At 31.6% G+C, this 14,714-nt stretch overlaps 1 protein-coding gene across 1 annotated transcript; it reads right to left on the bottom strand.

The window, feature by feature from the left end:
• Nucleotides 1-6,811: 6,811 nt before the first annotated feature.
• On the bottom strand, nt 6,812-12,121 carry LOC107878814 (cinnamoyl-CoA reductase 1). Its single transcript, XM_016725957.2, has 5 exons — nt 11,819-12,121; nt 11,393-11,547; nt 7,986-8,171; nt 7,519-7,871; nt 6,812-7,234 (listed from the first exon to the last, which is right to left on the bottom strand). Exons 1-5 carry the CDS (start codon nt 11,937-11,939, stop codon nt 7,048-7,050), a joined length of 1,002 nt encoding a protein of 333 aa, XP_016581443.1. The 5' UTR covers nt 11,940-12,121; the 3' UTR covers nt 6,812-7,047.
• Nucleotides 12,122-14,714: the final 2,593 nt, after the last annotated feature.

The raw sequence follows: 14,714 nt of genomic DNA, 5'->3' as shown, positions 1-14,714 counted from the left end.
ATACTGAAATCTGAAGAACTATCTGAGTTCTTTGATGGAGACTGATACTAAAACTGTGGGAGGTAGTGTTTAATCGACATGCCCCGTGTATGCCGTTATGGCTAAGCTGGGGTCCAATCTCTGCCCCGACTGGAGGAGTGTCAATACCGTGCCACTAGTAAGGACAGTTGTGAGTAACCTTTATCTGGAAGATACTCAATGAGAACGGTGGGAACCCTAAATTGATGGGTTAAGCCACCTCATCAACCCTAATCTAATGGGTTAAGATGTCTCAACCTACGCTGGCTACGTAGTTCTAGAACACAAGGATTGCTACTAAGAATCACACCATGAACTGGCGGGTGAGTTCCCATCCTTAGGTTCACTCGGTGCTAACTTCTACTCCTATCTGAAGGACACTGAACTGAATAACTAAGATGAACTAAATAACTGAACTGAACTAATTAGCTAAGCTAATACTGATTAACCGGACTGATACTAGTGGTATTATTTATTACAATGACTGGCGGAATGTACTGAGTTTTGAGGAATGGTTGAGAGTACTAAAGTTACTGAGATTGATTGTGAATACTGAGGTTACTGAAGTTACTGAGCACTGAGATTACTGAGATTACTGGACTACTGAGATTACTGAGATTGATTGTGAATACTGAGGTTGCTGAAGTTACTGAGCACTGAGATTACTGAGAATACTGGACTACTTAGATTCTTGAGTTTTCCTGAGTCACATGACTGACTGAATTCTATAGATCATGTCTTGACTGAGAGTATCACGAAAACATGACATGGTTCTAGGCACACAACTATATTTTTCGGGTATAAGTACCCCCAGGACTCGATGGAAGAAGACTAACACACATGACTGACTTGATCATAAGAGTAGAGTCCATAATTTATAATATCATAAGTAGGGATCTCATACTAAGCATGGTTATCAATAATGTATTGCATAGAAAGGATTTCACATCACATGGAAGTACTTTCACAATCTTAATATCATGTTCGTTGCATAATCATATTGGCAACACATGTAATAGCATGGAAATTCATGTGGATTGCATGGTTATCATACATCTTGTTCATAAGTAGGATTTGCAAGTAAACATAGCATAATCTTATAAGAATAGTTCATGAGTATTTCAACAATATTTACAAGGCACATTAACAATATAGAAGTCATTGGAACGTAAGGGCATATCATGAATCCTTCACTTAGTCACAATTTAGCTATATTGCATGATTTCTAGTTCCTTAGGCATTTTATCAAACACCTTACATGCACATCTTAAGCATAGGTGAAATTATCAAATTATACATCATGAACAGCCCAATTTACATGTTTCCAACTCATATGATATCATGAATTCACAAAAACATATAAAGATTCCATCTTGGGAATCACCCAATATCAACAACATAATCATCAACACCCAACAATATAGAAATCATACTTTATAATGAAAAAGAGGAAAAAAAACAAGCATCAACATGGGTATGATCATATCACCACAATCAACCAAGCTTTTGTATTTTAAATATTGATTCTTGAACTCTATGAACGAATTGAATCCATAGATGAATACTACACATACCTTAGAAGGAAGATTCTTGATGATTGACGGAGGAATTTCCTTGGAATCAGATCTTCAAGCTTGATTGTGCAACCCTAGTTATTTTTCTCCTATGGTGCTCTTGGATGATGAGCTTTGAGATGTTAATAGGGTTGTAATGTGTTTTGAAGCTATATATTTCGTAGGGTTAAGTTTAGGGACGTGTAAGGAGTATTTAAAGACTTAATTACCTTTAAAATAACTCAAGACGGAGTGTTTTGACACCTGGAATTAGCTTAGGCGGTGCCCAAGTGATCTCCTATGCTTGGGTTGGGCGGTGCCTAACCAATCGCCTATGCTTGGGTTAGGCGGCGCTTAACCAATCGCCTATGCTTACTGCCTCTCACGAAAATGGGCATAACTTTTCGCTCGGGTATTGGATTAAGGCGAAATTGGTATCATTGGAAAGCTAATTCAATTATCTACAATTTATAATTTATAAACTTCCACCTTCATGGAAGGAATTTCAAAAAACTATGCGCCACAAGCAAAAGAAAACTTCTCTTGAGACTTTGATAATGAGAATCTGCATGGAAGAAGAAGCAATGGGCCAAGATGCACTTTTGCAAAGTGAAGAGAACAACATCACACCGAAGGTAAATTTAACTTCTTCAAAAAATGCTACCCCTGAAACTAACAAAAATACTACTTTGAAGCCTAAGAAGAAAAAATTTAAGAAAAGTGATTGTAGACATCTCAAGGACAATAATGGTGAAAACAACCAAGTAAAAAATCAACATATACAACAAAAAGGATTGTGTTTTGTCTATGGCAAGAGTGGGAATATTGCTCGATTTTGTAGATTTAAAAAACATGAGCCTACACCTCAGGAAAATATTATCGAAGAACCATTTGTGATAGTGATAATAGAAATTATCATGGTGGAGAATGCTGATGGATGGTAGGCTGCCTCTGGTACAAACTGTCATGTCTGTTATGAAAAATATTGGTTTAAAAAATATATAAATTTTAAGGATCCCAAAACTATCATGCTTGGAGATTCACACACAACTCAAGTACTTGAAATGGGAGATGTCGAGTTGAAGTTTACTTTTGAAAGGGTATTAGTCTTAAAAGATGTACTTTATACTCCTTCTATGAGAAAAAAAAATTAATGTCTAGTTTTCTTCTTAATAAAGCAGGCTTCAAACGGATTATTGAATCTGGTCAGTATGTAATTGTTAAGAATAATGTTTTTTGTGGTAAAGGGGTATGCATCCGATTTTATGTTCAAATTGAATATTGAAATGAATAAAACATCTACTTTTATTTAAATACTTTCTTCTAGTAATTTTTGGCATGCTCGTTTGTGTCATATAAATGATCATTATGTGGGAATCATGAGTAGTTTAGGATTAATTCCATTGATAAAAAAGAACTTTGAAAAATGTGAGGATTGTAGTAAAGCCAAAATCACAAAAAGACCTCATTTTCAAGTTGAAAGAAAAACTAAATTATTAGAATTAGTTCATACTAATATTTGTTAGCTTGGTGAAATTTTAACTCGTGGAGAAAATAGATATTTTATCACATTCATTGATGATTTTTCTAAGTTTACATATGTTTACTTAATGAAAAATTAAAGGGAAGCATTTGGAAATTTTAAAACTTTTCTCTATGAAGTTGAAAATCGGTTTAATAGAAAAATAAAAAGAGTTAGAAGTGATAGAGGCCGTAAATATGAGTCACATGAGTTCAATTCTTTTGTTAGATCATTGGGTATAATTCATGAAACTACTCCTCCTTATTCTCCTGCATCTAACCATGTAGCGTAAAGGAAAAATAGAACTTTGGTTGAGTTAACTAATGTCATGTTAATTGAGTACCTTTAAGTTTTTGAGGTGAAGCTCTTTTGACTGCTTGTTATGTGTTGAATCGTGTTGCCTCATAAAAAGACCAAACTAACACCTTTTGAGTTGTGGAAAGGCCATAAGCGAAATTTGGGATATCTAAGAATTTGGGGTTGCTTAGCCTATGTAAGGTTAATGAATCCTAAAATATCTAAGTTGGATAAAAAAAGTTACTACTTGTGGTTTTCTTGGTTATGCTTCAAATAGTACGGTCTATAGATTTTTTAATCTTGAAGATAGTGTGATAATAGAATCAGGTGATGCTATTTTTCATAAAAATAAATTTTCTTTTGATTCTAAAAATAGTGGGGGTCTAAGGACTAAAGAAAATATTTTGTCACTACCTAGTTCTTCTACTTCTACTTCAAAAAATAAAAAAATGATGATTTTGAGTTAAGAAGAAGTAAATGAGCTAGAGTAGAAAAAGATTTTGGTCTTGATTATTATGTTTTTGACATTGGAGATAACCCTATTACTTTTTAAAAAAAAAATTTCCTTCACATGATGCTATTTTCTGGAAAGAGGTTGTAAATGATGGAATGAAATCACTAATTTACAATAAAACTTGGAAGTTAGTTGATTTACCACCGGGTTATAAAATAATTGGATGTAAATGGGTCTTACGTAAAAAAAATTAAAACCGGATGGATCTGTTGATAAATACAAAGCTAGGCTAGTGGCTAAAGGTTTTAAACAACTAGAAGGCCTAGATTTTTTTGATACTTTTTCTCCGGTAACTAGAATTATATCCATTAGACTTTTAGTTGTTATTGCAATAATTTTTAATTTACAAATTCATCAAATGAATGTAAAAACTGCTTTTTTAAATGAAAACCTAAATGAAGAGATTTACATGAAACAACTTAAGTGTTTTGTTGAGGCTGGCCAAGAAAGCAAAGTGTGTAAACTTAGTAAATCCCTATATGACTTGAAACAGGCATCAAAGCAATGGTATGAAAATTTTGATTCCTACATGATTGATAATGTGTTTAAATAAATAAGTGTGATAAGTGCATATACCATAAGTCTTGGAATAATTCGCATGTTATTATTTGCCTATATGTTGATGATCTATTGATCTTTGGATCTAACATGAATCTTATTAGTGAAACTAAATATATTCTTAGAAGCCATTTGGATATGAAAGATCTTGGTGAGGCAAATTTTATTCTAGAAATAAAAATTACTAGAATATGTGATGAAATTTTCCTTGACCAGTCACATTATATTGACAAAATATTGAAAAAATATAATTTTCTTTATTGCAAACATGTTGTAACTCCATATGATTCTAGCGTTCACTTGCTTCCTATTTAAACTGAAAATGATGTTATAAATCAAAAGGAATATGCTAGCATAATTGGAAGTTTGAGATATGTGACTCATTGCACTAGGCCTGATATTGCATATGCAGTAGGAGTACTTAGCAAGTTTACTAGCAAACCAAGTAGTGAACATTGGCATGCTATAACGAGAGTAATGAGATATTTAATCAGAACGAAAAATTATGATTTGTTCTATAAAAAATATCCTGTTGTACTTGAAGGCTTTTGTGATGCAGATTGGAACACTTTATTAGGTGATACCTTATTCACTACTAGTTATGTTTTTACTTTGGGTAGTGGTGCTATTTGTTGGAAGTCTAAAAAGAAAATAATTATTGCTAACTCTACCATGGAAGTTGAACTAATTACTGAAGCTGAACTAGTGAGGAAGAAAATTAGTTGAGAGATTTATTATTTCAAATACTTTATTTTGAAAACCTATTCCTCCTATTTTAATTCATTGTGATAGGACCACTGCAATTGGTAGAGTTCAAAACCGTTATTACAACAGTAAATCCAAAACTATAGAAAACACAGTAATGTGAGATCATATTTGACAAATGATACTATTAATATTGATCATGCCAAATCTTGTGATGATCTTGCAGATCCATTGATTAAGGCTTTAGCAAGAGAAAAGGTCTGGAGCACATCGAGGGAAATGGGATTGAAGCATATTGAATCTTGAGTCATATATGAGGAAATCCAACCTGGGGACTACAGATCCTATAACCAGGTTCAATGGAAAAAATAAATTACATGATGACTTTTTGTGAAAAACTGCACTATTTTTTTTATGTATCACTCCCTATGGTGTGAGTGCATTTGCCTGTAATGATTGTGAGGTTGAGTTTTAAGAAATCTTAATGAAAATCTGTAGCTCGTATGAGTAGGGTGCTAAATTGTAGGAGCACTCTCGAAGAAATTCACCTATGTGAGTGTGGAGATAGGTCGCTTCCTATGAGAATTAGACTCATTTTCAAAAAACACTCATAAAATAGGAATAGCACAAGGCCGTAACGTGCTAGCTATAAAGCTCATGTCAACACCTTGACGATTATGTGTAAGCAGTGAATTTTTTATTTCCCTTAAGCAGTCATAGTTCAAGTCTGAGACCACTACAACTCTGGAGTAAAAATTACTGTTTTACTAAGTAGAGGTTCAATGTAGAACACATTTTTATTATGCATGCTAGTCTTACTTCAACTAGTAGACTCTCTTATGTTAATATTAAAATGAGTGAGGGATTAATGTTACGTTTTAATATTATTATGTGCATGGTAGTTTGGCACTTAGTGATTTTAATGGCACTTTAGGAATTCTATATGGGAGTTTTGTTTTTTGGCAGTTTACTGCTATTAGTTGATGGTATTTGATGCATGCCAATTATGCGTCTTCCTTAGTCAATTTTTGGACGTGCATGGCTGCATTTTCTCAACTTCTTAACTCCCATTTCATTGTGGTCTATGAGCCTTTAACATTATAGTTAGTAGTGGAAGAATATGGACATAAGTTTCATGTAACTTTTATAACATCCACCATTATTCTACCTCTTTATTTTTGTAACCATTGTAACTCATAAAACCTCTAAGTCATTGATCTTCCCTCTTTACTACCATCATTCATTCTTATATTCATTGCTTGGAAGATTTCCTCTCCTATAAATAAAGATGGTTTTGCATGGGTTTGAGATACACAAAATATTATAGAATTCACAAAAAAGTTCGTAAAAAAAGAGTTTATTAGTTGAAGGGAGGTGTTCTTTTTGTGAAGGTTTGACCTCAACTCTTGTCCAGAGTTGTTGAGTTATTTGTTGTGGAAAGCAGTTGTATCCTGGAGGGGACAAGTCAAGAAGATTACTGCTAACCGGTGAAACAATTTACTGCAGTAGGCTTGAACTTAAAGGGAGCGAGATATCCGCGCCTCAGCCGAAGAAGAAGATTTTTTTTATTTTCTTTACTTGTAATATTTTTATTGTAATTTCACTAACACTTCACATAATAATGACATATAGTAAAATGGAGCATGACAAACAACTTTTTTTTCTTCCATTATTTAATTAAGAGCAGGGCAGGTTAATTAAGTAATTGTGATTATTCGAATAGATTCATCTTATTGAGTAGGAAATGCAGGGGCGTATCTAGGTGGGGTCAATAGGTTTATGTAAACTCATGCTTTCCTTCGATATCATATATAGTATTGTTATATTTTTCTAAAAATATTTAAATGTGGATGTGTAAACCCCACTCTTGAAGTATTAATTTATAATGCACTTATCCACTTAAAATCCTGAATACTTTTCTGAAGTGGTAGGTGACCCTTCTCCTGCAGACTCTTCACTGTCTCGTATAAGCATTGTTTCACAGGTGTAAATTCCAACCCCAAGTCCTTTAGCTTTTGATTCGTGAATTTGTACGGTTTTGACCTTGGCCTCATGTTATCTGAGCACCTGAATAATAACAATTATAGAATTAATTATAATAATCTATTATGGAAACGAGTTTACGTGACACATTTATACTAATAATTTATAACAACGACATATCTATTTTGCTAATAGCCTTACCTAACATGATTCTTATAATTAATGCATGAATGTTGTTAAATAGGATTAGTGACTGGTTTTTGTTGTTTACTATTTCTTTTTATAATGTGCGTACTCTAAGGCCTAGGCACTAAGGTTAGTTCAAATAATGGTAATATTTTTCTGAAAGGTATGAAAAGTGAAATTACTTGATGGGGATAGGATACTCAGGAAATAATTTAGCGAGAATTTCGACTAGTTCACCGCGATGAAGTACGCTCTCAGCACAGATATAGCGTCCAGATGCAGAAGGAGTCTCGTAGACAATTATGTGGGCTAGTGCCACATCCTTAACATGAACATATGCCTGAGTTAAATTGGCATATGTTTTAGCAGATCCAGTTAGGTACTTTAGTATGTGAAGAACACTTGCATTCACTGTTGATTGGAGCAGTGGTCCAAGCACCAACACTGGATTGATAACGATCAAATTCACTTCTTTTTTTCTTGCCTCATTCCACGCTGTTTTTTCCGCCACCATTTTCCCATAGCAATACCAATTCTACAAAGCCAATTTCAAAAAACTTGTCAAGCAAATTGAAATTGACTATATGAGTTATCACTATTAATTCATTTGAATTGAAAGGTACAATAGTAATTTTATTTTTTTGTGGACCTTGGTATTCTTGCAAAAATCAAGATCACTCCAACAAGTCTCGTCCACAACTTTATCAGGAGCCCTGTTGGGGTTCATGTACACCGTACAAATTGATGAAGTAAATACAACCCTCCGAACTTTGGCTTCTGCAGCTACTATTATCACATTCTTGGTCCCAATTATTGCTGGCTCCAGCATTTGTTCCTTTGTCATTTATTAATCAAACAAATAAGTATGAAGGACAAAAAACAAAAGTTGTGTATGTAAAACAAATACATTTTAATTTGGATGGACGTATTAGTAAAGTGCTAAAACACCAAAAAATGTGATTTTGAGTTCATATAGAAAAATATATACATGGAGGGCTTCTCCAAATGAGCCTTTTGCTACACGAATTTAATGATGTCTAATACAGATGTCAGACTCCTAATACAAATGAGAAACAAAAAAAATAAACCTAAAAGATAAAACTTTTCTAGTTCACAGTTGCCGTGTTAGAAAGTGATCAATTTATTACAAAATATATTCCAAGATCACAAAATATGCGAACAAGAAAATACAAAGATGAAGCTTAATAATTCAAACATTGAATATAGGATTGGATGTTTAGAACACGTGCGAAATGCTTTTCTAAAAGTGATATTTAGTCTCTCTCCTTTATGAAATTGATATGATATTGTCCGCAAATAATTTTAGTGAATATTGTTGGATTTATCCTGAATTTCCTACCTTACTTGAATTCGACCATAATTGTGTTTTACTTTGAAAAGAATTTCTTAGTGGAAAAGGTTTTCTAGTAGAAAAAGATCTCTTTCTTGTTAGATTTCTATTAGGTTTATGGAGAAGGGTTTTGTAGTTCTATCTCTCTTCTCTAGTCATAACACAATAGCATCACAATATAGTCGTTTAAGAGTTTTGTTTAAGGAGAGATTTTCTTTCTCATTAGTTTTGATGTTTTTAATATTAGGTTTATAACATGTAGGCCAATTGGCCAAAATATATAATAATTTTTTTTATGCTTTTTAGTATTGTTTTCTTTATCGTCTGATTTATCGGCTCATAATTTGCGACTATTAGCTTCCGCATAATGCCCTTTCAATTTCGAACCCAACAAGTGGTATCAGAGCCTATGGTTCAATGGTCCTATGGTGTGGTGAGATGAGATTAAACAAGTTCAAAGCGTTTTCAAAATCAAGCCGCAATAGTTTAACAGTAATGAACATTTTTGTCTAGCTACATGTGGAGAAGTAGCTTAAAGCATATATTCAACATTCCTGCTGCTGCATTTTTGAAAATAAAAACAAGATATTTTTAAAACCATTTTTAACCCATAATAGTTTAAACTTTATTTTTAATCATGACAAATAACAGTTATGAAGATTACACAAAGAAAAAAATGATGATCAATTTAGCCAGAAAATTCAGGCCAATGGGAGATTTGTTAGAATTTGTCCTGAATTTCCTACCTTACTTGGATTCTACCATAATTGTGTTTTACTTCGAAAAGAATTTCTTAGTGGAATTTCCTACCTTACTTGGATTCTACCATAATTGTGTTTTACGAATTTCTTAGTGGAAAATGTTTCCTAGTAGGAAAAGATTTATTTCCTATTAGATTTCTATTAGGTTTTGTTCTTTCTTCGGGGAAGAGTTTTGTAGTTCTATAAATATAAGATCTCTCTTCTCTGGTCATAACACAATAGCAATCACAATGTAGTTGTTTAAGAGTTTTGCTTATGGGAACACAATAACATCCACAATGTACTCGTTTAAGAGTTTTGTTTAGGGAAAATTTTCTGTCTCATTAGTTTTTATGTTTTTAATATTAGGTTTTATAATATGTTGATCAATTGGACAAAACATATAATAATTTTTTTTTATACTTTTTAATATTTTTTCTTTGTCATCTGATTTATCGTCTCATAGTTTGCAACTATTAGCTTCCGCATGACGCCCTCTCGATTTCGAACCCAACGGATATGACAATCCTATGAAATTCTGCACTAAGCAAATAGTGAAAAAAATTCTTCTAAAAAGCAAGAACGTGAAACTTGATCTTCAATAGAAGAAAAGATTTCTTTTGGAGAAAGTTGTTAAGACACTTCTCTGTTGATAGTTATAAAAATGCTTTTGTTAAAAGTTACGTTGAAATCACAAGAGGCGGAATTTAAATAGAACTAAGACAACCAAAGAATGAAAGGACACAATCTTTTCGTAAAAGACATCTCTTCATTAAAAGACATATTTTCATAAAAACTAATAATTATTAATTTAATTTAAACGAAATCCAACAATTTCTCACTTGTTTAAATATATATTAGAACACAAAGATTAAATTATATTCACACATAGAGTAATGTATCTTTCTATTTGAGCAATACTAATGCAAGCTAGTGGGGATTGTTGGATTTTTTGTAAATTAAATTATTAGTTATTAGGATTTTAATAAAAAGATGTCTTTTAAATAAATTATTGTGTCTTTTAATAAAAAGTTGTGTTCTTTCATTCTTTGATTACCTTATTTTTATTTAAATCCATCTTTTCCAACTTCTACATAAATTGATTAACTTTTACAGAGAAGTGGTTTTTACAACATTCTAGAAAATACTTTTTCTTCTTCAAAAATTCAATTAACTTTAACAGAAAAGTGGTTTTTACAACATTCTACAAAATGCTCTTTCTTCTTCAAACAATCAAGTTCAACAAGTTTTTGCTTTTTAAAAAAAAATTAAAAAAATTCATTATTTGCTTAATACAAAATTTCATAGGTTTATCATATCTACTAAAACTATTTACATATAATCCTATAATAATCTCGTAAAAGAGAAAAAACAAATATTTTTTTTTTAGAAAACATTTCACACATATTTCAAACCTCACATCCATATTCATTGTTCATATTATCAAGTCTTCATCTTTACTTTCTTCTTTCACATCATTCTTGTGTTATTGGGATATATTTTCCAGCACAATTATGGTCATAAACGTGGGCCCAACCATTTACGTAACTGATCCTTTTTTGTCAATACACTCTATATTTCTTTTTTTTTATTTCCCATTCGCTGGTGTCCGCATTAAAACCCCAACTAATTCAGATCTTGCGTTACAAAGCCCATTCAGGTGACAACACTCCCAATAGAATTTTTTTCATACTCAGGGTTGAACTCTCGACCTCTGGTTAAGGGTGAAGTAGCCCCTCCACTGCACCACAAACCATGTTGATAATATACTCTATATTTCAGTCTCTCCTATCCCCTGTTTTTATCGATAATATCTCAACTAACCATAGAATTGGCTGTAAATTAACAATCCTATGAAGCAATTCAAATGGCTTAAATTCTAAATATTATATATGTATTATTATTTTTTGCAATATTTGAGTATTTAATTTCTAGAATTTATGGAGAATGAACATGAGTGCTTACTGGATCATCAGTGACAGGGCAAGCGGTGTGGAAAACTCCATCACATCCATAGATTGCTTCTCTCAAACTCTGGCAGTCCAGAAGATCAGCTCTACACAGAGTCAATCTTTCCTTTGCACCTTCAAGTTCCCTCATGTGACTATTTTTGGGATCAGCTGAACACAAACCATAATCAATACACATCATGTAAAAAAAAAAAAAATAGTCATGATGCACTAAGGCTCCCACTGTAGGTTGGGAAAAAGGCTGGACCACAAGAGTCTGTTGCATTGTACGTAGTCTGACTTTACATTTCTGCAAGAGACTTTTTTGGCAGCTTGAACATGCATGCGGATGACCTCACAGTCACATGGAATCGAAATAATTGGGAAATGTATCATGAACTTTGGTATGTTTTGTACAAAAATTGAAGGATTTGTTAATTACCAGGATTCCTAACGGTTCCTCTAACAGTGTAACCTTTTTGTAGAAGGAGTTTAACAAGCCAAGACGCAATGAAACCTCCGGCGCCGGTAACACAAACAACTTTGCCGGATTCTGATGGCATACTTACTTTTATTGCCAGATTCAGGGAATTATTATAAGAGGAATAAGAAAGGAGTGAGTGATTTCAAGTTACCGGGAAAGAGGAAGAGTTTATATAGGAGTTGGAAAAGCCAAAGCCATATTCAAAGCCAAAGCCATATTCACCAACTTACCTACCTGCCGGAGAGTTTTCTCAAATTTATGGGTGGAAAATTAGCTATATAAGTATCCATTACTCGGTCTTAATTTATATGAGTTAGTTTCACTTGACAATGAGTATAAGAAAGAAATTTTTTGAAATTTTTCGTAAAAATAAGTGATTGGTGTTTGTGTGACTATAAATTATTTCATAATAAAATGACATTTCAAAGTTTAAGTATTACTATATATATATATATATATATATATATATTAATTAGTACAAAAGGTTTATTAGTTGAATCTATTTTGACTTCCCAATCCTTTATTTAAAAGATGAGTTTTTGGCAATATTATCAACATTCACCGCATCTTTGAAAATAGAAATAAAATATTTCTTAAATTATAATGTTTTAAACTTTATTTTTAATCATGGCAAACATCGAAGATTATGTGAAGACGAAAGAACAAGATTATTTTACTAGAAAAATTAAGATCAAAAAGAGATTTGTTATCCTAAATTTCATATCGTATTTGAATTATATTATTTTAATTTAAAAAGATTTTCTTGATACACACATTTATTTATTTATTTTGGAAAAGAGCTCTGCTATATTTATCCCCCTTTTTTTTTTCTTTGGAAGAGAAATTTTGTGCTTCTACATCATCTATAATGTAATTCTTTAGAAAGTGTTGCCTAAAAACAGATTTATTCTCTTAATAAATTTAGAATGTTCTTTTATATTTTTGTTAGTATGATCAGAATGTTCTTTTATATTTTTGTTAGTATGATCATATGTAGGTCAATTTATCAAACTCATATCATAAAGTTTTTTCCATAGTTTCACTTTATCATCTGATTTATAGTTCAAATTTTATAATGGTAAGCTTTCGCTTGCCGCCTTAATTTTTTTCGATCCCAAGAAAGACTACACCTATCTCACCCTTTTCCAAACTCAACTTATGAAATTACATTGAATATATTATTGTTCGATTGTTGTTGCATGTCATGTCTCCAGTACAAAACAAATAGTTAATAGAACTCAGATTTGGCATTTTACAACAATAACATCTTGAAGGCCCATGAACCTGAAATTTCATGCACAGATATAAGATTGGCAAGAGGTAATTAGGTTGATATCATGTATCATCTTTAATCTTCTTAATTTTCTCTGTATCTTTTTTGGCATTATAAGTTTGGCAAGAAGTCCCCTTTGTCTGGTTATCCCACCAAACTATTAGATAATTTTCCAAAGAATATAAGGCTCACAAAAACTTTGAATAGTTCTGAAATCAGAACCACACTCATTAGTAGAAAAAAATAATTTAGGCCAAGCTATCCAGTGGTATTTTTGCATCTTTTATATATATATATATCTCCTAATCTTTAGGTAATTAATTAAGATTTTCCTCCTTTTATATCCATTTTTGCTTTCAACTAGTTACTCAAATTTGTAATCTGTGTCCATTTATTGATACGTCCATCATCGTTTCTTAACCTACGTAAATGTATAGATTATTACCTTATTCTACTACTTCCGTTTTGTTTTCGAAATGTTTAATTTCATGTTATTGCGTTATGTTATAATAATTAATTACAATTTATAAGAATTTGACTTGATGTTATTGTAGTTCACATTTTAAACTTTAAGGTAATCGGCTTTGTATTAAACTACTCCATCCGTTTCGTTTTAGTCCCTCTTTCTAAAAATATTTGTTTCAATTTAGTTGTTACTTTGATGAAATCAAGAAAATTTTATTACGTCTATTCAATACTACCCGTAACATTAAATGACTAAATAAAGTGTATTTACTCAAATTTATATTTCCAAAGCATAATTAATAAGACTAATTTAATAAAATAAACCCCCTAATTAATATTTTCTTAATGGGTATGTCAAGTCCATAGAAGTCAATACTATGAAACGAGGGAGTAATAACTTCTTAACTGTTATTTAAATATTTTTTATATTTCTAGTTACTAGTAGAATATAACGTTTTAGAACACGTTAATCATTCGAATTTATTGTTAAATGAAACAAATGAATGAAGATTTCTGCCTTGTATGTAAAAGTAATTTGGCATGATTTCATGGACTTAAAGGGATTATTGAATATGATAATTTAATAACTTTTTGGACATTTTTCTGTGTTTCTCATAAAAACTTGATTACAATGTCTGTTTTTGTATGAATGGTTCATCTTTCAAGCTAATTTAGCTCCAATTTCGGGTTAATAACTCCGATGGTCACTCAATCATAAACTTTTATTTCAGAAAGTTACTCGATTTTACTCTTTACTCCGAAAGATACATTTTTACTTAGAAAGTTAGAAACCTATTAAATTATTTTTTAAAAATACTATTTGCTTGTGTGGGATTTCTATTTTTTTTAATTATGAAAAAAGTATCCTTTTAATGACCCTTTTAGTCTTATTCCCCTGAATCAATATTTCTCTCCTCTTTCTTATTTTTCTTCTCCTTCTCATTTGAATAATTATAATTTACATCAAAAATAAAAGAATAGGCACTGTTCAAATACTCTGTCCAGAGAAATGTTATACTTACAAGGTGATTAATGAGAAAAATGAGCTCATAGACCCTCTCAAGTTTTTAATTAAAAAAAAGGAAATAAGTGAATATTATAGAACTGTTAGTAAAG

This window comes from Capsicum annuum, chromosome 1, assembly GCF_002878395.1.
Source record: "Capsicum annuum cultivar UCD-10X-F1 chromosome 1, UCD10Xv1.1, whole genome shotgun sequence".
Lineage (NCBI taxonomy): Eukaryota > Viridiplantae > Streptophyta > Magnoliopsida > Solanales > Solanaceae > Capsicum > Capsicum annuum.
This window is presented reverse-complemented; position numbering and strand designations above follow the sequence as displayed.

Bases quoted from the DNA above. Each gene is read 5' to 3' on its own strand.
- LOC107878814 (XM_016725957.2), bottom strand. From the start codon at position 11,939: ATGCCATCAGAATCCGGCAAAGTTGTTTGTGTTACCGGCGCCGGAGGT. The intron at 11,548-11,818 runs GTAATTAACAAA...GTTTGTGTTCAG, and splicing joins AGGAACCGTTAGGAATCCTG to CTGATCCCAAAAATAGTCAC. The intron at 8,172-11,392 runs GTAAGCACTCAT...TAAATGACAAAG, and splicing joins GCCCTGTCACTGATGATCCA to GAACAAATGCTGGAGCCAGC.